Source organism: Streptopelia decaocto (genome assembly GCF_964273445.1).
Source record: "Streptopelia decaocto genome assembly, chromosome: 8".
Lineage (NCBI taxonomy): Eukaryota > Metazoa > Chordata > Aves > Columbiformes > Columbidae > Streptopelia > Streptopelia decaocto.
Window position 1 is genome coordinate 12091167 of NC_138662.1, and position 26656 is coordinate 12117822.

General features: G+C 40.0%; 1 protein-coding gene across 1 annotated transcript; it reads left to right on the forward strand.

The window, feature by feature from the left end:
• Positions 1-6640: 6640 nt before the first annotated feature.
• EIF4E3 (eukaryotic translation initiation factor 4E family member 3) lies at positions 6641-26051 on the forward strand. Its single transcript, XM_082060365.1, has 7 exons — positions 6641-6844; positions 15460-15532; positions 18063-18157; positions 18981-19041; positions 21827-21893; positions 24073-24228; positions 24738-26051. The coding sequence occupies exons 1-7, from the start codon at positions 6735-6737 to the stop codon at positions 24782-24784; spliced, it is 609 nt and encodes a 202-aa protein (XP_081916491.1). The 5' UTR covers positions 6641-6734; the 3' UTR covers positions 24785-26051.
• Positions 26052-26656: the final 605 nt, after the last annotated feature.

Sequence of the window (26656 nt, forward strand, 5' to 3'; positions counted from 1 at the left end):
TTTTCTTATTAAAATGACTAATTAAATGTTTGTATTTTTTAAGCACTAACTGTTTTTTGATGGTTGTTTAGAGATTTTGAGAAAGTCAATAATTTTGATGAAATAAGACTGTAGACTCCAGAACAAAGTCCACATGGAATCCGTGATGTTGCTAGGATACAGCTATTAGTATTTTCAGTGGCTGGGGTATTTTTCTTGGTGTGAGGTTTTGTTTGGTTTTTTTTTGGTAGAGTTGCCCTAACCTCTCTTACAAACAGTAGAATACGTGACTGCCTGATCCCATTTACACGACGTTCCCTCAATTTACAGTAACGAAGCCAAACTTGACCCATTAGTTTCAGCCACTTTTGTTTGTGAAGAAGAAACACAAAGAGTAATTTTAACCTGAGCTACAGGGAGCACATTTTATGTGAATCTTGATTTTTCTTTTTCAAATGATGTGCAGGGTTTTCTCCCTGTGGATGTTACATTGCTGAAGTCAGTCTCCCTCTAGTGGTTTATTTCCAGAGGGGGCCTTGGCTTTACTGGCTTGGACGGGTACCAAATTTGATAGCATGATGCAGAAAGTTGAACGATCCCTATGAGCTGAACTGTAGAGCAGTGTTGAACCCATAATCTGCAAGAGGTAAGCATAAAACCAATAAAAATACTATTTTATGTGTGGTTTATATTTTAGAATTTTTCTGGTTTTTACAAGATCAGTAGTAGATGAGGCTTTCCATCCCAGACTTGCTCTGCAGTACAGGCTAACACGGTTTGCTCAGTGTGTAGGATGTGATTCTTGCATATTGTTTCCTTCAGCTGTATACTGGGATGTCTGTAAAAAAATTTTTTTAAAAGAATCAGTATTTAAGCTCATATTCCACATCAAAGCTGATGCCAGATGCAGTGCCAATAACATTCTTTTTGATTTAATATAACACCGAATAGCATTGTGGATGATGCTATTTTGGGATTCCCATGTTTGGGGAAGCGATATCTATGTGAAACACACTGCAGATATTTTTTTTCTGGGAAATAAGGAAAAGAAAGCTGTTTGGAGTTTGTTTCTAACATATAATTTAGATTTGAGGTCCATCAGGTTTCTTGCGTTTATGCCTCTGACCTTCACCTTTGCTGGGCATCTCTTTCTTTAGCACTTAAGATAGCTCAGTGCTTGCAAGCATGGGGAATGGGAAGGGGGAAAGATAAAAGCAGAAGCCTTGTATCCAAAGCTAAGTAAGAAATTCAAGTCCCCCAATATCTGATGCATGAATTGGATACTGACTTATTTCAGCTCCCCAAAGATGCCTGGGTAAAGAATAAAGATCTAATCTAAAGCTTATTGAAAACTATACATGCCTTTACTTAACTGTGAAGGGCTTGGCTGAGGCTCAGCCTTCCTTCCCAAGTGATGGTAACCAAAGAGAGCTGTGATTCTGACATGCATCAAGGATCCTGGAAAGACTGACGTCTTCACAGCTTGTACACTGATCTGAGGTAGGTAGAGGACTGCTACTGCCTTCTTCATGTTCACATCTGGCAAAAGTCTGTCCTACGATTTGCTTTTTCATATACTGGAGGAACTATTTGGCCTTGGTTTTTCCTTTATAAACTGTACTAGAGAGGAAGCTTAGAGAAAATTGAGATTACCTGCCCTAGAAGTGAGCAAGCTCCCATTCTGTTGTCACAGGACCATGGACCCAAAAGTTATGAGATGCCATCACCTTGACATGAATCATTTTACAGTAAGTTCAGTAATGTAACAACTTTAAGGATGAGGTTTTACTTTTGTTTGACTTTTACTTAGTGCTTAGCTTCTATTTGGCAATCAGGAATTTTGATCCTTTGGGAGACTGCTTAAAACACTTTCCTTTCGATGCTGTTCCATAAAAGCCGCACAGCAGTTCCCTTGATAGTGATTTTGGAGCCAATTATGTCTTTCATTTTTGTTTTCACTTTTCTGAAGTTTCTCCAGTGTCCTGGCCCAAGCTGATTTGATTTGGGTTTAGAACTTGAGCAAGAACTATTCCATTTATTTTATTTATATAAAAATAGGCATTTACTCCTGGCATGTGGAACAAAATTCCTGCACTTTTCAACAGCTACACAGCTAAAAAAGCAGATGTAAAATTCAGTATGCACATGGTCTCCTCTGAGATTTGTTCTAGCACCACTCACAGGCAGTAAGTTAATAGGAGTCCTATGTTTACAAGGAGGTCATGGACCCTTACGTGATGCCCGTGGACACATGAACTGGCTTTACTTTTAAGTCATTATATAGATTTTTTTTTTAGACTTGCACAATGCATATGTAGGAGCTTTCTTTAGTAAGGAAGGAAAGGATCTAGTTGAACCGCACTTCTCTGTTGGACCAGTGAGTGGTTACCTCAACTGTACAAGCTAAGGAAAGGTTCCTGTGCTTGTCTGACTTTGGTAGGTGTGTGTGACTTCTCTGAACGGGAGCTTGCAGGACCCCGCTGTGTGAGGAGCCTGTCCCGCCGAGCCGTGCTCAGTGCTGTGCGCGGAACTTTCCGTCCCAGGCAGAACTGGACACAAGGCTGCCAGAAAAACAGGGGCAGCAAGCCAGTTTGTTTTTAACAAAACAAAGTTATGCAATATTATTTAGCTCTAACATGTTCCCAAGTATGCAGCAAATGAAGAACTCACTAAATACAGTATATCTCTGGCCATATCATTTGAATATAACTTGTTTCCATGACAACCTCTGCTTAACAACTTGGCTGATATGAAATCATTCCTAGATGAGGGAGCGTCTGCCAAAAGTATTGGGATTCAACACTTTAATATCATGTTTTAGGTTTAAAAAACCATTTATTTAAGCCCCTGGAAGCAAATATCAAATGAAATCCCTTCATCCTCACCTCTGCTTTGGCTTTCGGTTGATCAGTTTATCTTCTTGGGAACCTAACAGGAGTGGCTCTTGTGTTACTTAATATGCTTCTGCAGTCCCAGGCAGTATTTCAAGAGCAAGTGATCGTGACACCAGCATTTGGTAGAGAAGTTACATTCTGTGGCTGTTGGCTCAGCCTGCGAGGCAGCGGGGCAGCAGCTGGGCACAGCAGCCAAGGCTTGTGCTCGAGCCATCCCTCAAGTCTGTGACAGTTTATGCTCCAACTAGCTGTGCCTTGGAGTAAAAAAGCGGAGCTTTGGCTGGAGAGAGGTCTAGCCCAACATTTCACACAGTTTGTTTTTTACCAGGAGCACTGAACAAACAAACCCAGCTTATCTATTAGATGTTTTCTGAGGTGCGGTACCTGTCATCTCAGAAATTGCTGTGGAACACTTCCAAGGTGGAAATGCAATGTGACTGCTCATATGGTGCTTGTTCCCTTCCTCCCTTCAAGATGCTACATTGCATTAGAATATCGCTAAAATAAGCCTAATGCTTTCCTGATATTTCTCATGTACACAGGCATTGCAGTTGCTACAGTGATGGTACACAACTGTCAGAGGGAGGAAGGATGGGCCTGATGGATTTAAGCAGCAGCGTGCCCCCTCAAACCACCATTGCTTTATATCCTGGGGATTCCCTGCACTACCACAACAGGCAAACTATATTACAAACACGTGTAATGTACCCGTTGCTGTCATGATTTTTGGAGTCAGCAAGGATTATAAAAAGTAGGGATTTAAATCTCAAGTAAAACCATGTTGTGAAGTATTCATTGTTTCTTCCCCCTGTGATGTGCCTACTTCAACTCTAATTAGCTGCAATATGGAGTTACTTGGGCCTTTGCTGTGGCAGAGTTTCAGGTGCTTGAAACTGGGTGCAGGAAAGCAGTGCTAGGAGTGCACAGAATGGGGCTGAGCAGTATTTCCCCTCCACTTGCCCCCCAGTCAAGTTGTTACCTGGGAAGTTTTCAGCTGTTACCTATCTCAAATCAGCTGAGCTAATCTACCAGCTGATCCTCTTCTCCACCACACAGCCCTACTTTATAAGGCCTTGGCAGAAAGCTGCCTGTTTACCTGGAGAATTCTACAAGCAAAAGGAGGATGTGGCTGGGAAAGGGTGTATGGATGAAGCCGGGAGTCCCTTCCATCATGGTGAGCTTTAAGGAACTCATCTCACCTCTGTACCATATTGTAGCACAGGACTGCACCATAACAGAGTTTCCTTATTGTAAATCTGCCTGAGAAGGTACAAAAGCACAGGAGATGGCATCACCAGGATTTTTTTAAAAGGGAACCTTCCAGATGTATAGCAAATATCAGTGAAATACATTCTTAATTAAAGCCCTATAAATATCTCTCTAAAAGTGCTAATAACTTCCTGGGATTTTTTTAATCTCTGAATTTATTTTATTCAAGGTATGCTGGCAGTGTGAGGCAGCTAAGCAGAATCAGGATGCTTTTCTCATGATCATTTTTCCTTGTGAGATCTATCTCAGGGGACTCAATTTTGCTTCTGTGTCACGACTTCTTAGAAATCTCTGTAGGCAAAGGATGTGCTAATTTAATGCATCCTGTGATTGCCCTTCCTCCACAACCAGATTAATTTACTGTTACTTGAGATTCCCGCAATGTACCTTGTGCCACTGTGAAGCCTGGTATTTACTGATGTAAACAAGAAATAAGCAGAGGCTTTGCTTGTCTCATTTGGAATAATGATGCAGGCTCTGCTGCCTGGTGCTTGCTCCATGTCTCGGAGGTGTGGGGGTTGTGCTTCTGTATTGTTCCTTGCAGCTCAGATTGTTTATAAGAGAATAATTTGTTTTCAACCTGACCTATAATGTTTTAAATGATGAGCAGCTCTCTGATAGTGGAATCTGGAGGTTTTCACTGAAGCATGTGGTTCCTGTCAGAGGCAGGTGCTGGATTCAAAGGAAGTTATTCTAGTGAGTTTGGCCTTATTTTCAGATGGATGGTGCTGTCTGTCCAAAAATCAGCACTTCTCTGGCAACCTCAGCAGGAGGACACGCAAACATAGTAAGTGTGGAGGCTGTCAATGACAGTCATGGACAAGATGTGGCCCTTCAGGATCATAACAAATTAGTGCTCTCCTCCTGTCTTCTTCAGCTCTTCTGAGAAAATCTGTGCCTAGATACAGCCATTTAGTGTGGGTTGGGTTTTTGGGGGGTTTGGGTTTTGTTTTGTTGGGTGGGCTCACCATTAAAAAAAAGACAGAAATCTTGGAGTAGGCATACCAATTAATTTTTAGATGCCAAGCTCTCCCAAACGGTCATTATCTTGCCTTCTATTTAAAGAGGAGTAAATTAAATTGCAAGAGAAGGTGCAACTGGTTTTCCAGATCTTATTTAATTTGGCTTAGCAGTTAACATTTTCCATCTGCACAACATAATCATTAACTTTTTTTGTTTCTTCATTATCACTGTATAGACTGCTTTTTATGGGTGATCTCTGCCCTTTCTTACTGTTGGATTTTCATTTCTTTATAGGAGTGTGTCTTTATTGATTTTTCTTTTAGGACAAAGTATATATAAAATTATTCATCCTACTAAATGTGCTTGCAAGGAAAACTATGTGATTCATGGTCCTTGATCCTGCTATCACTTATGTGGGTGTTTAACTTTACTACTATGCATAGTCCCTCTGGGGAGAATCTTAATTTTTAAAATATTGTTATAAAAATAATGTGAGGTTTTTAGCACATGTCCATGCTGCATTATGAGGAACGTCCCCCTGTAAAACCAAGCATGTAAATTAAATAGGTTGTAGAGAATATGAGAAGATAAATTTCCCACACCCCACCCAGCCTGAAAAGGTTCGTTGTTGCATTATCGTCGCCGTATAGAAGACAGGGTGTGTGTCAACAGGACAAGGGGTAATGGTTTTAAACTAGAAGAGAGGAACTTCAAGTTAGACATGAGGAAGACATTTTTTACAATGAGGGTGGTAAAGAACTGGAACAGGTTGCCCAGAGAGTTAGTGGATGCCCCATCCCCAGAGACATTGAAGGCCAGGCTGGATAAGACTGAGCAACCTGATCTAGTTGAAGATGTCCCTGCTTATGGTTGGACCAGATGACCTTTGAAGGTCCCTTCCAACCCAAAGTATTTTATGATTCTACGATTCTGTGATCTATGGTCAGTTTACAGGATACTCATCCTTCCACTTTGTGAATGTGCAAGTGTTTTGTGTCCTAAAACTTGGATTTTTAGGGAGATTTACTTTTTGGCCAGCATTGTTAAGCCAAACTGGACATAAAGATTATTGCCTTCAGAAAGGCAGCTCCAGAGACTCATTAGTTGTGGTGCAATCTGTGGATGGGCAGAGAAGGGGCTGCTGGCAGCGTGCTCGCTGCAGGACAGTGACCTCGGGTACCCTGCCTGCCCAGCCGCCTGGGGGCAGTGGGTCCCTGGAAAGGTCTAAGAAAGCAGATCAGCCCTTCCCCTCGCTGTGCCCGCCAGGAGGGGCCGAGACGGGGATGGGGGTGAGCACATGTGATGGGCCAGGCTCAGGGCCCCTTTCTGGTACCACCCGTGCCCTCAGGTGGGCCCTTGGCCATGTCCATCGCTGTCACCATCGGTGTGGCTCCCTCCTCCCCTCACCCATCCGTCTGTCCTTCCCGCCGCTCCCTTGGCCCAATGGCCCCTTGTCCCTGCGTATCTGCCCCTCGCTGTGCCCGCCGATGTGTCCCTCCCCTGCCCCTTGCCCCGCTCCGTCCCTCACTTTGCCCGGCTCGTCGTCTTCGTCCTCTCCGTCCCCCCACTCCGCAGAGTCCCTTGTCCCCTCCCCGCGTCCCGGCCCGCCCCCCCGGCCCAGCCAGGGCGATGGCGCTCAGCCCCCCCCAGCGCCGCGGCGGGCGGGAGGCGGCGGGCGGGCAGGCGGCCGAAGCCGCGGGGCTGCCGCTCCACTCGCCCTGGACCTTCTGGCTGGACAAGTGAGTGGGGTCAGGGGGGCGGCGGGCGGCAGCACTGCGGGATGCAGCGAGCCGGGAGGGGTGCGGCGGGGAGCTTGAAGAGGGGGGAAGAACCCCAAAATCCGGCTGTGGGAAGCATCTCTGCTCGTTATCGGTTTCTCTCGTCCAACAGATTGGAGAAGGGGAAATTAGTCTTGTGCTGCCTGTGGGAAAACTGCCGATGTGAGGGACCTCGGCAGCGACAGCCAGTGATGGCTCTTCCATCTGACGGGAGCGTTCGCGTTTTCTGGGAGTTAGTTCCTTAAATCGGTTCCGGAAACGGTTTCAGTTTTGTAATTTAACAGACGGACATTGATTCAGGCAACATCGGTGGTGTTTTAAACTCTAAATTTAGACATGACTCTGGCCAGACCCAGAAATAGAAGGGGAAAGGTTACACTTTGCTGCTGCGGGGTTTGTACATGGTTGGGCGGTCCTTGATGCCCCAAACGGACCGAGTCCCAGCGACCCGGCAGCGACATGTCAAATTTGTTAAGTTTTTAATAGTCAGGTTTGGCTCCTGTGGATGATCAGTTCTTAAAATCGGAAGCAATCTGCTTCGAAGGATTAGCTAAAATTTATAAATTAGCTGCAGTGTTCATGCTACATGTCATGTGTGTGAAGTTTTAGTCTGTAATGGCCGTGGCAAGCTGCTGCAAAGGGAGCTCACCCCCGTGATGCATACAGCTAGGCACTGCTGAACGTACCAGTGTCAAAACTGAAATAGGAAGCTTAAAACCAGAATTTGGTATTATTTTTCTAGTGTGTATTTTCTGGCATCTTGTTTTTAATCATCTTCTATATCTCCCTTTTCTCAATTTCCTGTTGTATATCTCCTCTCCCCCCACTCCAAAAGCAAAGCTCTTTCTGCCACTGAACGTGCTGCCTCGTACAATTTGTAAAATTCTCTTTTTTTTTTTTTTGTTAACTTTTCAACTCAGAAATAGCAACAAAGCACACAAATATTCTCAAGTCCTGCAAATCAAATCTTAGAAATAGCCCCACAAATTATTTCTGGTTAATCCTTTTGAACTCATGATGTAGTTATGGTCAGGTTCAGGATCTGAGTTGTGTTTTCTGTTTGTTTGTTTTTAAAAAGCACCATTTGTACTGCTGTTTAAGCAAGTTACCATCCAGATCTGTTTGTTTACATAAGCCAGGTGGAGATAAGCCTGTCTATCTTTTATAATCAACATTGGAAGTTAAAATCTGTTTCAAGTTCCTGAGTTGCATTATGATTTTTTTTTCTTTCCTTGGTTCATTTTAATTTAGACTCTTGAAATTCAATTATTCTGTAGATTTTTTTATTGTGTTTCTTCTTTCCCATCATATATAAGTGCATTTAGGTGGTATTGCTGTTCCTTAGCTTACAAACACAATAGGGTACATATAAGAAAAAAAAAGGGACCATATACACACAAAACTGTGTGTTTTGTTTACCAGCAACAGGGATGGAGTAATGGCAGGGAACAAGAGTGACAGCAAACAAGGCAGGCTGCACCCATTTAGAAGTCATTTAAGGCACTAAAAAGCACATGAAAGATGCAACCATGAGCTTCACTGCTCTGTGGGGAGGTTCATGTCTCTCTACAGAGTCCTGCAGAAGTGACTGTGACTTTTGTTGGTACACCCACGCGGGTTTGCTGGAGGATATAGGATGGACTTTCTATAGACGATAACTGTGGGCACTTTTTAAACTTACTTTAGTAACACCTTGTGTGGAACAGTGATGTTTCTTCATTAGATGAGATTTTTTACTGCTACTACATTTTATCCTGTACTTGGACTCAAAAGCAGGAAGAAGTGATGCTTAAGGATAAATAGATGTTGAGATGGATACATACTTATCTTTTTTCTATTAAATTACTGTGAGACAGATCCATGTCACACATTTTAACATCTCAAAAATTTATCTTTTTATTAAGTCACACTGTTAAATTAAATATCCGTCAGCTAAGCAGTACTTTCTGTAGCAACTAGTGATATGCTATCGAGTGATTCCCTTGGGGTTCATGACCTTGCTTTTATCATAGTGTCACTCAATACATCTCCTGCTTTAGAAGTAAATGCATTTTTTTTTTCCTGTCTACATCAGCACTTGTTTCTGTGAATGCCTTGGCACAGGCTTAACATCTGGAGACTGAGATCCTGTGACCAGGTTCTGGTTCATTGCCATTACCTCACACACGTGTCACAGGGCATCTGCATTTCCCGTAAGCGCTAAGCCTTTCTTGGTATGTGTGTCTGAAATAGTAACCATCTGATATCGCTCTTGTATCTTACCCTGTATATGCTTTAGGAAAGTGAGCATGATGAAAGCGTTTGGGAGAATATTATTCACCAGATTGACAAATAAGATCCTATCGATGGTCTTCAAAGGCTCGCAGGTCAGCAGTTTTATAGACGAAGGCAGAGAAGCTCTCAGATGTTTTTGGTTTTTTTCTCTTAAGAAAAATGTGATCTCTGTTTTAACTGTTAAAATGCTTTAAGGTCATGTGCTAAAAGTTTTGAAACCAGGAATTTAGATTTGCAATTTCATTTGTCCATTCTGCAGGTTTTCAAGTTCATACCTACTTGTCTCATTCGTAGTACTTTTGCACGCAGCGATGTTACGGACCATGGGGAATTTCAGCAAGTCTTGCAGATGCCTTTGGTGCCACCTTGGGAAGCTGATTCATGCTGGTGGCTCTTCACACTTGTGTTTACCTTGGTGAAGCTCTGGCTTGGTGCAGAGTCCTGCTTATAGTGGCCTCAGGCTTTGAAATGAAATGTTGCCTTTCTAGTTTTTCTACACTGTATAGTCTTTCAATATTTTTTTACAACAAAGTGTCAATATGTATCACTACATATAACAAATTGAAAACAAATATTACAAATCTGATCACTATATTCATGTTGTGTAGCACATTCAACACAGGGATTGCACAAAAGAAGTCAAAGGAAATGACTATCAAAGACTGGATGTCCTGGATCTATGTCAGACACTTGGAACCATCCCTTAATGGGATTTGAGGTTGTGGATCTGGGCGCTGTCTTTGTGTAAATACGAAGCTGTGAAACTGATTATGCTTTTTGATGTACACACGGAAATGATGCAAATGTCATGTTTTGTAAACCTTGCAAATCATGACTGTCACTTAGCCTGGGTGTTGTATGCCATCTTATGTTTAAAGCTATACTGAGTATGCCTTTCCCTACCAAAATAACAGTGGGAACGTGCTAGTAGCTGTCTGATTTTTCAGCCTCACTATGAGAAGCTGTTTTGGTCAGTGGGAACAATTTTTGGTCCAATGTGCATGCACATGCAATAATGAAGATGTTGCACTTCCCTGCAAAAAGCCATTTTTGAAGACCTAACTGCATCTGAGCTGCCAGCATTGCTGACAGACCACTTCAGTCAACAGCAAGGAAAATCCCAGTGCCCTTCTATACAAATCAGCGCCCTCAGAAGTTGAGCACACATGACACACAAGCCTTGTACAGAAGTCTCATTCCTACATAAACCTCATCAAAGATGCGCTCACTTCCATGAAAGTCTGAGTGTGTAACTGGGCAGGTGGCGTTGCAGGATCATGGCCCGCCTGCCTCATCTTATTGCCAGGCTTCTAACAGTGCTTTTTAGGTAATTTTGTTTCTATTGCAAGAATAGTTTTAACTCATCTGTATCTTTGTGAGAGGAGCAATATGCTTATAAATATTGTCAAAAGTAATGCAATGTTATTAGTCTACTCCAGGAAACTGAAAAATATTCTTACAGAAATTTATTATCCTCATGTGCTGTTTTTTCTCTCTGCACGCTATACTGATGACTTATATATGAATAAAGGTTGGCAAATAAATTCTGATAAATGAACCATTTTCATAATAATGTGATTTTTCATAATCAAATCTTCATAACTGAACACATCAGATATTTGAAATTAAACTTAATAATTTCCCTTCTTCCCTATAGCAATCTTATTTATCTAGGATCATCTAGTTCATCTATTAAAGCTTATGAGTAGGTGGCTTACGAAGAAAAGTGATGGTTAATGTTATAAGAATGTTCAACCCAGTAAATGCATTTTGACAGGCTTTGATGGCTTGAAATCAGTCTTTGTATTCAGAATGGATTACCAGATTTATTGAGTTGCCACAGCATGTTTTTGAGTTTATGGTTTGTAAGTAAATATTTTGCTTATTTATACCAAAAGCAGTTGTAGCAAAGTACTTACAGGGGTATTTTCAGTAGTGCTTGACAGCTTTTAAAGCTCCCGCTAAAGCACTGATGAGATTCCCACTGGGAAACAAAGGCCAGTGTGAGCACATATGAGAAAACTTTTATCCTTGATTCTTTGCAGGGAAACAGAAGAGCTACAGTTCAGCATCAGACATTAACATAAGCGCAACCACCTGGAGGTTTATTCATGAATAAAACAATGGAATTTATCTTTGTATCCTTTGTTCTTTATTCGTGCTGGAATAACGAAGGAGTAGTGAAGCCAGCTGGCATTAGGATTCAGTTCGCGTAGATTGTTCCTGTTTCCATGTTGCCCTTTTAACTGATGCCCGTGCGGTTTGCCATGAGATGCTGTACAGTGGGTCTGGCCTGATTAGGCAACTTGATTATTCCTGATATTGCACTAAAGTTCCTCCCATAAAGAATCCGAAGATGCAGAAAATGGGCATTGCTAGACACGGAACAAGCAGACCAGAAGAACTGTTGGCTGTTTTATGTGCAGGCTCTCCATGGGGAACCCAGATGTGAATGTATTTATAGCTGGTGTGGTGACAGACCAACTATCTCCATCCCCACAAGAGCTGTCGGTGCCTGACTGGGGCCGTGCCCCGTGTCCCCTCCTCTTAGTGTGCTCATGGGGATTCGCAGGGCCTGTTGAGTTATTAATACTTGGAAATGAGCTGTTCACCATGGCAATAATTGACAGTTCGGTATGGCATATCAGATTCATTTTACTGTTGATGATATTAAAATTATCTGAAGGAGAGGAATACTGCAATAGCTTCATTTTAAGGGTCAGTATTTGCAGGGTTCCTGTTTTGTAATAGAATATGTATTGTGGTTTTTTTAGCAAAGTACACAACCATTTTACTACTCCAAGCTTAGACTGTGTTTGCTGGAAGAGTTACAGCAGTAGGAATTTCTACAGATTCCTTCACTTAGAAGTCATCTGCCATTTCTGCTAATTTAAACGTATTCTGTTTACTCAGTTTAAAATAATAATCACAGTTTCATGGGTTTCGAGGCACAAAGTGTCCTCAGTTGTCATCTTTGCTGATCTGCTGGGTTTATGGGTGGCTATTGCAGAAACACTGAGGCTCAGAATTGTCAGCAGTTTGTAATTTTACAGGAAAAATCTGGGCTTTTTCCTTCTGTCTGTCTGTGATTAAAATACTGCCTCTACTTTATACTCATCCATTAAACCAAATTTATGCAGGTGTAATTTCTGCAGGAAATTATCCTGAGCTTTTAAAGTGATGGGTGTCATAATTTTTGCACTTGTAGTCCCTTCAGTAGTTTGTTGTTGCTTTTGGGGAGTTTTTATGCGATTGTTGTTGTTTGTTCATTTTGGTTTGTGTTTTTTGTTTGGTTTGGTTTTTTTCAATAAAAAAGTTTGAGGGTTCATACTCACCTATAAATCAGTGACACTTTCCAGAGCTGGGTGGAAGGCTGAACTAATGCTGTGTAATCTTGTGGGCATGAAGCACTTGCCAGGCAGGTTACCAGAAATAAATGGTCACTTACCTTAACTTTCAAAACAGATAATTTGCTGGTTGGTTGGTGTTTTCTGCCAGCTGGTCACATAGTTTCCCTGGAAATTGTTATTTGCAACTATCAAAATGAACCCTTTTATAACCTTGGAGCGGAAAATTCTGTCTGTCTATCATAGCTGCTCTTTTAAATGGCATTGAATTTGCTAAATGGCTATCGTGATTATCTAAATGACCTTTGGAGGCTGTCATTAGAGAACAATTCTTAATCTTTTATTTCAAGAGACCTTACCATCACATCATCTCCATGGTAATATCAGTGCGAGTATAGGGAGCAATGATACAATATGTTGTACAACACATTTAATCCCATATGCATTGGTGACTGCTGAGTTAGCAAACTGGCAGAAGTGCCTAAGAGAAGTGATTTCTTGGACAGTGACGTGAGGCAAGAGGCAAAGTTATCTCAGGTTTTTCCCGTTTGTGCTCTATTATACATGAGACAAATTGTTAGTAAGAGGTACTACTTCTGTCAGCAACAAGGGAAAAACAAGGGGTAGTTTGTAAATCCACTGTTCCCTGCTGATGATCACAATTAAATCACCTGCAAAGTTTTCTGTCTGTTTTAACTTACTACTCTTTTTTTTGCACATTCAAAAGTTATCTGACTCTGTTTCCATTAAATACTGTGAATTTCTCTTTTTGTTGCTTAATGCTGAGAAGCCGAGTGTAAAGTGTTTAAAAAATAATTTGAAAAAAACCCCAAACCCCCAAAAACCAACTTGCTATGATAACTCCTTTTAAGCACATCGATGAAAATTTTGTCTGCTGCTGTTCTGAAGTTATCAGTTTTTTCATGGGAGTTGTCATAGTTTGTGAGCTACGGGAGTAGAACCTGTGCCATAGTAATTTATTGGGATTTTTTTTGTCTGTTTTTAATAACCTTTAGTTAAAGTGATTTTTGAAATTTGGACTTGTAACACTGTTTTCTCATAATTTCCACTGTTGCAATATACTCATGTCTAGTGATTAACAGGGAAATAGTAAAGTAGATATTAGTTTGTCTGTCAATGCTGAAAAAAACTGGGAGGGATTTCTCTGTGTTTTGTATGTATTTATGAAGTAACTTGTTTTGATAGGAGTCTTCAAACCTTGGACCTATTATTAAAGTTTTGAAGATGTGATGCTGTTTCTGTAGTTTTGCATATTAAATTTCTCCCATTACATGATTTTCTAGGTTTTACCCCAGAGCCTAAATTATATCTGTAACAACTGAGAGTAACTTTGGTGTTTTCCTGGACATAGTTCATGCTGATCTGATGTGTCAGGGCAAACACCACACTGATGGGAAGGTTACTGAGATCCAGTTTGCTCTTATTCTTTCTTCAACAGGTATCTGAGCAACAACTGTGTTTTCTTCTGTTTTCTTAAATCTGCCCTGTTACTTCTGTTTCCAGACTTAGTCATTTTACGCATTTTTGTTTCCATATTGAGTTATTTTTGCACATTTTTCTTTCCTCTTCTGAGACGCAATTGGAAGTTGCTTTGGCTTCGATATTCAGTTTTCATTAGAAATCCTACTGCAGCTTCGGGGGGCGGGCAGAAATGTTTCTAGTTCTAACAAATCGAAAGTGCCTTAGCAATTTTGACCTCATTCCGCCCAAGATTGTGCCTGTGGGGGCGTGTGCTGGGAGTTGCAGGGATGGGCGTTGATGTGCTGGTGGTGCAGTGACAGCCATGCACCCTCCCATGGCGCGTGTGGTGAAGGTTATAAACCGAACCAATGGAGTCCTTTAGGTTGGAAAAAGACCTTTAAGATGCGGGGTGCAGCCGGTGCTGTGTTGCGCTTAAAGGGAGCAGCTCCGTATGGGAATTGGGAACAGGAGCTTGTCCCAGGTGTGACCGGTCCCGTCCCCGCCGTGCCGGGTAGGGAGGGGAGGCCCCGCCCACTCCCGCTTCAGGCCCCGCCCCGCCCGCCGCCGGCGCTGCCCGGCGCTGCCACCGTGCGGCCTGTGCTCGGGGCGGCCGCTGGGGAAATAGTGACGGTTCGTTACAGAAGCTCTGCGGATGACTTTTCATCTTAAACGCATGAAATACAGAGAGTAGCTTAAAACGCTCGGGGGGGTTGTGCGTTATGTTAAATAGAAGTAAAAGGAAGGCCGGGCTCGTTCTGCTGGCAGCCCGGCACTTGGGACTGCAGAGCTGGTGTGGGGTGGGGTGGCTGTGAGAATGAGCACTGTTATTCTTGGTTTAACACGCCTAATTCACCTGTTTAATCAAAATATTTTACAAAACACCTGGTGAATCTTAATTTGTTGAAAAGTATGAAAGCACTTGAATTTCTATCTTTGAATCATAGAGTGGTTTGGGTTGGAAGGGACCTTCAAAGTCCTTCTAGTCCAACCTCCCTGCCATGGCATCCACCAACCCTCTGGGCAACCTGGGCCAGTGTTTCACCACCCTCATTGTAAAAAAAATCTTCATGTCTAGCCTGAATCTCCCCTCTTTTAGTTTAAAACCATCACTTCCTGTCCTGTTGTAACACATCCTTCTAAAAAGTCTGTCCCCATTGTTCTTACAGGCTCCTTTTAAATATGGAAAGGTGGCAACAAGGTCACCCTGGAGCCTTCCCAGGCTGAACATCCCCAACTCTCTCAGCCTGTCCTCCCAGCAGAGCTGGTCCAGCCCTCCGACCATTTTTGTGACCCTCTCTGACAGATCCATGTCTGTCCTGAATGCTTCACAATAACTGGAATTGGAGTTTATTATGCAACTTCGATATGTCACTATTTCAGCTTCACACTTGTATGATTCACTTTCTTCATCCATCTCCCTTCTCCCGCCTCGCTAAGATAAATATTTTTATTAATGTCTACTTTGTTTTCAAGGTCACTTCCTGGTACGACAGCGGCTGAATGTGCATCAAATTTGAAGAAGATTTATACCGTACAAACAGTGCAGGTAGGGTGTCTGGCTGTGCTAGAGCAGTTGCCATACGTGGAAAATGAAACTGAAACTGTGAAGTTACATTAGTGCTCGTACAGATGAGTCACAGTTGTGGCTTTGCTTACCTGTGCTATGAAACGTGTTATTGGTTGTGTGTGGTATTACTTAGTCATTGTTTGAATTTCATTTGGCTTTCCAGACCAGGAAAGGATGAAGCATATTGGATTCATCAGGCAAGTCCCCTCTTAAACTTTCCTGAGCTTCCACTTGTGCCTCCATTGGATTGTTACACTTTATGTATCTTAAATATTTTTCCTGCGTTTTCTCCTTTTTTTTTTTTTTTTTTTTTTCCCCCAGTAAGGATAATCACTACACAAAAACTAAAAATAACAGCTTGTGGGGTTTTTTTCTTCTTTCTGTCCCTGAGCATGAATTTATATTAAAAAAAAAAAAATCCAGCAAACTGACTTGAATTAAAGGTCTTTTAAATCATTCAATACTTGGAGCAATGAGAATTCTGCATGTGTCTGAATTGTCTGTCAGTGCCAAGCAGTGGGCACCTAGTGCAAGTATAATTACATTTTTGTTTCCATACCAGAGTTAGCATAAAATACAGTGAGTTGGTATTTGTTTCACCTTAATGCTAAGCTGGCTCTAGTTCACTAAATCTCTGAAATTCTAAGGTAAATCAAACACCGTCTATTTGAAGTAGCCCAGCCACAGTGGTCTGCTGAAGTTTTAAATATGGCTTTCCCATTTACATCCGCACTATTTGGTACATTGTGCGGGACTTCTTTTCTTCCCAGCTAATAGGCCTAAAAAATGAATTGGCTTTTGGAGTTTTCTGAAGATGAGGTTGTCGATGGAAGTACTTTGGCATAAAGGATGGAAGTGTCCTGCAGACCCCTGGAAGAGGTTCCCTCTCACCTCAGCAAAATATCCCCCTCACCTATAGCAAAATATCCCTATTGATCATGCAATGAAGGGACACTTTAAATTTAAAGTTGACAACAGAAGTGGATTTGTTTCAAAATGGGCTGCAATGGTTCTTTTTGAAAAAAGGACAGCTTAAGACCGTGGTCTGGTGTACAGAGTATCTGATGGTGTTTGTTTTCCCACTCTGAATCTAGGTTTCATTATTTAAATTATTAGGCTCTATTGGCTGAAAAACTTGAGGTTTTCTTCTAATTGATTTGGGGTTTAAAATACAAAAATCTCCTTCATGTCCTCTGGGAAGAATCTTGAGCTGGATGAAGTTATCAGAAGCTAGCAGCGTGGCCTGTAATGTGTTTTACTGTGCTATCTGTGCTATCATGTGTATAATATGACTGTCCTTTGGGCAAGCAAAACCAGAATCTGCATTGACTGTCCTTCCTGGGCAGTAGCTAGTCAATAGCAATGCCAGTCTGCATTGCCTGAGGAATGGTTCAAAACCAAAACCTTCCAAACTAAGTCACTGGTCCAGGATTCAAATCTTTCCACAGTCATCTGCCGGCATTGCTCTGCTGCTTCTGTAGGTAGCTTTAGAGTTTGGGCACACGGCCAGGTAAGATGAAAGTTGAAACAGGTGTAACAGGTGCTTCATACCAATTTTTGATATTTTTTAATAGCCTTCCATCTCTTCTTGTGACTGGGTAATGGTAATGGCTGGCAGGTAGAATTGCCAAGGGCCACAGAATTTTTATCACATAGTGTTGCAATCTTTGTTTCTAAAGTTGTGCTAATGATTAAGTATTAGATAATACTTAATGAATTTTACTAATGCTTAATATTGCATCATTGCATATTGATGCAACATAAATCTTTAAAAATCCTTTCTTATTCACAGCTGTTGGAAAAAGAAAGGGGATTGGGATCTTTTCAGTCATCCCTCCCTGTTGTTCACCTCTGCTTTTGGTTGAACAAACATGCGTGACAGCTTTTGCTTTTACCAGCAGAAAACGTTGGGAAGGAATCCAATGGCTCCTGGTAACCTGGATCTTCTAATTTTTCCTGCATTTCTATATTAATATGTGCATCTCAAGCTTTTTGCATCTGATTCAAACTTTTCACTGGAATCTAGAAAAAGTAGTTGGCTTGCTAGTTAGGCATTTAGTTCCACAGAATTATTTTTGTGGTGTTTTTGTAGTTCAGGATAATCATATTGAAGTTTTAGACCAGTCTTAAGTGAAACAAGGTGGATATTTGATACAAATATGTATTTTTAATATGCCAAGAAAGTTTTATGTACTGGTTTGTTCTGACATACTTGGTGTGACTGATTTTGATGACTTTTTTTCTCTCTGTTCCTCAGGACCTTGATTCTAAAGTAATCCACAGTTCAACTGCTTCTCTTCTTTTTACCTCCAGCTTATGCAGAAATGTCATTTAAAAAAAGTAGAAGTGATATTGCAACATGTTCTTTTCAGAGTGTTTTATTATAATGTAGAAGGTGACAGTTCTCTAGGAGCAGGACATAGTAGTTTTAGAGAAAATGAACACAGAAGTAAATCTGCATGAAACTTACTCTCTTCTGTTACTGCAACTAGTATTTTTTCTTTTTAAGGATTTCTGGAGTGTCTACAACAACATTCCTCCTGTGACGAAATTGCCTCTGAGATGCAGTTACCATTTAATGCGGGGAGAAAGACGGCCACTTTGGTATGTGTGTTATCATCAGACATTTCTGGTAACAGGCAGTGAAAAAACCTGAGGTGCTGAAAGGAGGCAGGTGTGGGACGGGAATGTCTTGTTTCTGTTGCCTCCAAACACCTGAACCTGAGACCCACGAAAGTAACATCCTAAGGATCTTGTTAAGCTTACAAGTGACTTGTACTAAAGAAAGTCTATTAAAAACACAGACTGTCACTTAATTATCTACCTGTGAACATAAATGTAAGGAAGAAATTAAATTATGAAATAGTAATTAAGAAATTAAAATATGCTTCTGAATTTCAATTCAAGAATACAAAGAATATGTTACTTGTATTTGAATTATTTTTATCTTGCAATATTTTTTCTTTCCACTAAAGCTATTGTAATAATGATACAGATGACTGATGGTCACAAAACTGAAGTGCTCTCATGTTCTTTTGTTAGACTGGATAAACTTGAGAGTAATAAGCTGCTTCTGCGAAAATATGGAATAGTTTTTCCAAAATAAAAAGTTACCATAGTAAAACATAAAATTGCTTTGTGGTTCGTTCTCATATAGTGCACAGCCACTTCAAAGACGGTCTGTAGTCAGAGAAAATGTCAGTATTTTCCAACACACAAAACTTAGGAAAATGGATTAGGTGTTGAGAGATACACTTCACATGAACAATGAAAGAATTATCTCTGATGTCAGGAGTCATAGCTTGAGTCATGCTACCTGGAGTTCATAATTGCCTTCCAAATTTTCTGGGAAAATTAAACCCCAAACATAGGTTTATCTAGATGTGGATTTGAATGTTTATTTTACTGGTCTATTTCCTGTAACCAGGGAAGAAGAAAGCAATGCCAAAGGAGGTGTATGGAAAATGAAGGTCCCTAAAGAAAGTACGGTATGTTACATTGACTTTTTACTTAGACATTGTTCAGTAAGGGAGTTTCTTTAAACTCCATCTAATAAAGCTGTTGTAAAAATTCTTAGTTCTGACATCACCCAACACAACAACCAGACAGGATTTTAAAGTCTATAACCTTTTATTTTAAGACAATGAGCAAAAGTTTCTTTTCAGGTAATTCCAACTCTCTTGCTTTTGATAACATTTGTTGCCGTGTTATCAAACAAACGAAGGCTGCAGTGTTATACTCAATTTCCATTTGGAAGCACAGTATTTCATAGTCAGCTTTGTTCTCAAGACTGTTTACTTCCAGGCATGCAAAGAAAAATATAAAAATATTTTCCAGATAATATAAGATGCAAATTATAGCTAGAACCTCAGTGATGCTCTTCAAAAGTCCACACGCAGAGTCCAGCACGACTTTCAGAGTTTCACTGAAATGCTCCTAAACTCTGTGTCAGACTCGGTAGGGCTATTTCTGCCTGTCACGGCTTGTTTGCACCTCTGTGTGGCTGAGTGGGGCTGTGACTGTCTGTAGCTGAATGCGGACTGAGGCGTTGTTTCCACCGACAGCTAATCCTGACCCACGGCTTGCTCCCACTGGGAGGGGGAAGATCTTGCTCATTCTTTCCTAATCCCTCTTGCACCGGCTGTGGTGATCATTGGGCTGTTTTGTGAGCCAACTTGGTTCACTCTGATGTCAGAAAAAGCCTCCTATTTATTTTCTTTTTAATTTGACTGTATGGCCAGGAGACATTTTTTAGATGAGTATAAGGGGTAAAATAGAAAAGTGGGACCGTCCCCTTTGGCAACAATGAGTTGTCAGATCATCTTGTGTGCATCTTGTGAAACTGTAGCACTGCTCAGTATTTTTCCTCTCTTTTTCTGAGTTTAAAAAGGTGAAAGATAAAATGTGTTCAGGCATGTCATTGTTCTAGCACTGCTGAAACAACTGGGTCTCTCTTTATACCCCTAATGAAATACATGTGAGCAACTTCTGTGAACTGTCACAGCGAGGAGATTTGACCTTTTCACATGAGGTGTTTATGTGTGTGTGTTCTGGATCAGGCCTTAAACGCAAGAAGTGAAGTGTCAAAAAAATGTGACAGCCTTGGAGAACACACGAAATGCTGAAAGATGATACTTGAAATCACAGCCAAAAGTTAATTGATTTTTGCCTGTGGGCTTTTTTTTTTTCCCCTGTATGTGAATTGCAGCTTTCCTCCCCTGCAGTCCCAGGGATCACAACAGACTGAAATTTTCTTTTTCCTCTTGTAATCAAGGTGTGAAGATTGTCAGAAGTGACAAGGGGTTTGGGGAGCCTGAGTTACTGGGTGGTGACTTTAGGGACCTCAGAGGCATTGTTTTCAGAGGCTGAATGACAGCCCCTTTTTGAAATGAAGGTACTTTTTGATCTCTCAAACTACGTACCACACATCTCAGGTTACTTCAGTCAGCTTTTAGTGCTTCTGTAAATAGCATAAATAATACCTTTATGCTTGTTTCTCTTTTTTTTACTACATTCTTTGTCATACGTGCACACTGCATCTCCTTGGCTAAAAACCATTTTGTACAGATGTATGTCAAAAAGATATTATGCTATAGCAGCGCTTGGTAGGGTGTGAAGGGAGGAAAATGTAGTTGTTTTTTCTAAAGATATCAGTCTTTCACGTGGTATGAAAAACTGACTGACAGAATACTGACACTTAAATGTTGTTGCATGTGTACAGTGACCCTTCTGTATGCCAGTTCTTAATACGAAAACTAATACCTTTTAGATCATCATAAGGCTGATTCTGAAACTGCTTACTACTGGATGAAATGCTCCCTGCCCATTAGATGATAATGAGTCACAGAAATCCTTTGTATTCTGAAATATCGCTTAGGAGTACTCAAAAATGCCATCAAAGCAGTTTATTAGTTTGTCTCTTCATGGGTGCTTGCTTTTTGTTTTTACACAGTACATTTGATTTGCTGGGGTTTTTAATAGTACTTACACTCAAGCTAACTTCATACAGCAGGAAAGACATTCCTTAAAAGTAATATATGAAGAAGTCCTTATGGTGATAAATATAGATGTATTCTTTTTTTTTTTTAAAAAAAAGTTCCTGTAAACCCACACCTTGGAGCATCATGTTGGTCCAGACACATTTGAAAGTTTGTGTTGGCTTTGGCTTAGGTCAAAAGGAAATAATAGTGTAATTAGTGTGACAGCCAAAGAAAAGCATCATCTTTTCCCTGTTTTAATTCTCTAGTTAGCATTTGAATTTGTTGAAAGATGGACTTACTTCATAGTCGAGGCAAATCGGAGATGATGTTTAAATAAAAATCCATTTAATTTACCACTAGGATTTTCAGGTACTTTTCTTAAAATGGATAGTAGTCCTTTTCTGTAGAAACAAATTATCACAAGTAGAGCCTTATGGTCTTTTATCAAGGGAAATTCTCAGGAAAAATCTGCTTTAATGTTTTACATTAGCCACTGCATTCGGGATGAGTTGTGAACACAGAAACAGAGAAGGTAAACTTATTGTTAAATATTTTAAATATTTATTAGGACAATTCTGTGTTAACAGTATGTATTTTCAGGGTCTAAATTCTTTCTCCAACTGTATTGAAGAAATTAATTATACAACACAGCATATACTTACAGTAAATACTCTTTTTTTGTCTAGACAACATCAGAAAGAGAATGCACTCAAAACTGAGCTAGTAAACTTAACTTTTAAATTAAAAAATAATAATGTAAATGTAACTCTCGTGTTTTTTTTTCCTTCATTAGGCTGCAGTTTGGAAAGAGCTACTGTTAGCAACCATTGGAGAGCAGTTTGCAGACTGTTGTGCAGCGGGTAACTTAAAAATGATTGAGGCTGGCATGACAAACACTGAGTTTGAATGCAGGACATGGAAACACTGCTGAAAATAGGGTACAGGGCTGGAAATCATATTCATACCTGTTGTGATTAAGAGGGGGACAAGGTATTCTGACTGTGTTACCTCAGGACTCCAGACCAACAGCTTGCATCCCTGGGAATCCAGCAGGTTTTCTAGTTATAGAATGTCTATCTGTTAGCTAGCATTTAAATGATTAATATTAGTTTTACAATACCAGGATTCTGGAACCCCAAATTACATTTATGTACTAGATTGTTTGTACTATCACGGTTTGAAGCAACATTGGACCTCCTGGTCCCTTCTGGTTCTCCTGCCAGGGTCAGCAGCTGGCAGGGAAGCTGTGTGGTTTGCTCGTGGTGACATTAAAAGCCTGTAGCAGGGCCATGACACAAACCTGGCTCACCTAGGAGATACCTAGAGGCAGTATTTTCATTATCACTTTAAAAGTACTGCTTAGGTCAAAGTGATCGTTAATGTAATTGAATTTACATAAATAATCTTAAAATACCTTGCTGGTTTACTGGAAAATAGGCATAAATCATCAAGAGGCTCACGTGTGATTTTGGTTAGAGGTAATGATGTAACAAAGTCACTTTCAGAATAAATATCTTCTCTGGGATTGCACGTTTCATTTGGAAATAGACTCCAGGAAGGGTCTGGGAGCAGTAGCTGTGTTAAGGTAGATCATCAGATGCTGCTTCCTAGTCATAAAAAGTGAGTACAAGTCCATGGCCATTTAGTTTGTTAAGGTTTGGTTACAGAACTGTTTCTTGCCTCTGGGTGAAGCGAATGATGAACCTGCTGATCCATTGGCCTAGTGGGAAGGCGTTCTGGGAGCTGGTTACTAAACTAACTCTTCAGTTTGAGTGACACTTCTCCATCACTTTTTGACCATATTTACTTCTTTTAAGCATGAAAATCTGATTAAACTGGCTGTTGCAGTCACGGTGACTATTCTGTTAGGATGTTCCTTCATTGCTTTAGCATTCCAGAGAAAAGAATTGCATTTCTCAGGTTCTCAGAGGAGCTCAGCAAAATTCTTTCAAACAGTTTCTCTTATATGTAGCTAATATATTGGAGCAGGCATACAGCAGTAGGCTGCTGCTGGTATATTCACCTTGGTGGCTTTGTTTTTTCTACAAAAGTTTTGTTAAACTGGTTTCTTGAATAGTGTATTTCTCTCAAAATCCTGATTTTTCAGAGTTGGAAGATACAGAATACGAGCCTCAAATGCTTTAGCTTCAAGAGACATTTCTAATAGTCAGTTTTCAAAATCTTTAATATATGTAATTGAGTTGGCAGCAAGAAGGGAGTGGTCCTGCCCTTTATACTGCTAGGGTGGACTTGAAGTCAGTTTAAGGAAATATGTGATATTCTGCTGCCTGCAGAGGTGGTTTCCCCCCTGGCCTCATGCTTTTGACACCACCTTTGCATTATCATTACTGACCCCTTCCTTGGGATTAGCGATGCCCAGGTCACCGCAGCCGCCCCGTGAAGGTCAGTGCTGACCTTAGGCTGAGTGCCTTAGGCTGAGCTCTCTACAAAGCTGCATTCTGAGAATTTCAAACCAAAAAGTGCTTCTTCCGTAGAGCATGGAGTTACCAACACTGGCAGCAGCAGCCTGACTAGGGTGCTTTTTTACCCCCCTTCCTGCTGCTAACTTCACAAAATGTAGAGGAAAAAGAGCAAAGTCTAGAAATGCGGGTGTCTGATCTCCACCAAGTACTATCTGGGGTTTTAGTTGTTTCACCCTCACCCCAATTTTTTGCTTATGGATGTTAGTGTAAGTAAATTGCCTATACTAGTTCATATTGCTAACCTTACTGAAAGGAGTCTGTGATTCCATTCTAATCAAGGACAAGAGTGCAAGTAGCAAAGATTAATAACCCTATTGCACTTTATTAAAACCACTATGAGGTATTATTTCCAAAAGCTTCTATAAATACAGTGCTTATTTCTTTCTGGTAACTATTTTGTCTAGTTTGAACATTGGTATTGTCCTCACCGGAGGTTGTTCTTTTTAATTTCTTCGGTTTGGTCAGCTTTTGGACGCTGTTTCATAATACTTAAGTATCGAATTAGACATGTCTCACTTTTAAAGTATTCGTTAATGATGCTTCCTCTTCTGTGCAGATGATGAAGTAATAGGGGTTAGCGTCAGCGTTCGTGACCGTGAAGATGTTGTGCAAGTCTGGAACGTGAACGCCCCTTTAGCAAGTGAAGCAAAAGTTTTAGAAAAGATACATAAACTTCTGCCACACACATCTTTTAAAGCAGTCTTTTATAAATGTAAGTATTTTGTACTGTGAATTTCCACCTTCATTAGAGAAATAAGATGCTGTGGAAATAACCTGTCTGATTCACCATTAACCATTTAGAAATACAGCATCTCTTATTGCATTTAACTTATTGCCTCAAAAGTATACGTGGTTTTGTCCCTTCAGTGTAAAAGTTAGCTACCATTCAAAATATATTAGCTTAATTGTATAATATATTTAGTTTCATATTTAATATGCCTAATTTGTAAAATGAGTGAGAAAAATCTCTTTAACTCTCAAGAGTACATGCTGGTCAATGTAAGTATTCATTTAGATGAACCATTTACAACCAGGATTTTAAGGGATGTCTTATTTTAGGCTCTATATAAATGCATTATCAGAATAGTATATTCCCAAACATCACTCATTGTCATGTTGTGTCCTCTTTATACATTGTTGTCTTCTCTTTTTTAAAACTTTTCAACTCCTTCACAGAGTTTACATGTTATTTTTGTTCTTTTTTCCTTCTCTCTTCCTTAGCGCACAGAGAGCATCATGCTTTTGAAGGACAACGGGGAAAACATTAAGAGCAGTTGATGCCAAGCTCATTTGTTGTTATTTGGTGTTTTGAGGTGGTCTGGACAAGGAGAAGGGTGGTAGAAGCCCTGCAGAAGCACTACATGCAGTCGAGTTTCTAACGTTTCAAACTGGGAAAATGAGGAAAAACAATTGCCTTAACCTCTAAATGCACAATTAGTTACTTCTTGTTTGGTTGGGGTTTTTTAATTCCTCCTCATTTCTTTAAAAAGATATTTTGGCCACTTATTTTTTTCAATCAGATTACACTTGTTTCTCTTTCATAACATAGGCTTTCATTTTGTTCTGTATTGAGTTAAATGCGAACAAGCACAAAGATGGTATGCTGCTTTTTCTAGATGTGTGCTGTATGTAGAGGAATACTGGCTTGGTGAAATCTGTTTTTAATTTTCATTTTAAAACATTCATATCATGTTAAGATTTACTCACTAAATTTGCCCCAAGAGAGAAAGGAATTGCACCGCATTTATTTTAATATTCAGTGTAATCTGGTCTTGCACTGACAGTGGAAAAGTGTTCACTAACTAAACAACTAAAGAGAATACATTTATATTGGGGCTAACCCTGCATGGGATGATGTTAATGAGTGTTTTAATTGTAGTGATTTCAGAAGAGCCCCTGTTCAGCCCAGAATGAGAGATCTTTCAGTAGGAAACCCTGTAAACTTGACGTCTCTCTTATATAAGAGGGGCTGGGTTATTTTAATGTTTTTATATGATATGCGTTCTTATGATATTTTTCTGTAGATTCATGATGAAGTGTCATGAATCATTTCTAAGGGATTAGACTAACTGGATGCATCATTCACACTTCTGTGAGTGCTTTAGGGCTGTGTGTGCACCCAGACGTCCAGACCACAACTGCTGCTGACTTCGGTGCAAAGGAAAAGATCCCATCGTGTGTGGTTTCAAGCCATCATGACTTTCTAAGTGACCTTTTTTTTAAAAAAAAAAAAAAATACAGAAAATAAATTGATTTTGTGTTGCAGCATGAATATTAATACAAAATGTGTTTAATTATTTGTCTATATTAATTATTTGAGGTATTAGTTTATTTTAATGTACTACCAAAGATTGCTGTAGTTCATTTTACAAGAAGAAGCTGCCAGGTAGAGATGAGTGTGTTCTCTGCTGAGCATTATTTCATTGTTAAGAGGTTTGTGTTTGGCAACTGTTCATGTTGCACTGATTTCCACATCTTTACTATATTAAGAGGCAGCCATTAAAATAAAGTAAATTTAAAAATAAGAATCACACATTTCTGACATTTTTTTACAGCTTTATCTGTATTTATGAACTAAAACTGTGCAGTTAATGAGCACTGTGAATTAAACAAATTTTCTAAAATCCGAGCGTCTTGCTTTTGTAATTGCTTCCTGAGATTAAATATTGCTAGCCCTGCTTTTTTAAACCTGTGTAAAACTTATGTTCTCAGAAGCTATGTTTTGTTCCTAGATTAATTTTTGTCGTTGTTCTTAAATCAGAAAGGAGGCCTATAATTTGTTAGTACTATCTCTTGTATGTATTCAGTTAATATTCAAGGTATTTTTGAGTTGCAGTTAAACTGAAGTTTCAAAGTAAGAAGCGGAGACTATTACCAGTTTCATTATGTTATGTTTTTCAATTCACACTACTGCAGTCACAGGGTATGGAATATCCCAGCTAGCCTTTCTTAAATTAATTTTTACCACTGTGACTTTCCAAGATGCTTCTAATGCTGCATGGATTTCTTTTTATAGTATTACTCCCATTAAATTATCTACAAATTGTCCAAGATATGTGTATATATATATTTATATTTTTTTATTTTATTTTAAACATATGTTTAACTACAAACAGGGTTGAAACTCAGTGTGGTTTCCC

Bases quoted from the DNA above. Each gene is read 5' to 3' on its own strand.
- EIF4E3 (XM_082060365.1), top strand. From the start codon at position 6,735: ATGGCGCTCAGCCCCCCCCAGCGCCGCGGCGGGCGGGAGGCGGCGGGC. The intron at 19,042-21,826 runs GTATGTTACATT...TTCCTTCATTAG, and splicing joins AGGTCCCTAAAGAAAGTACG to GCTGCAGTTTGGAAAGAGCT. The intron at 21,894-24,072 runs GTAACTTAAAAA...TCTTCTGTGCAG, and splicing joins TGCAGACTGTTGTGCAGCGG to ATGATGAAGTAATAGGGGTT.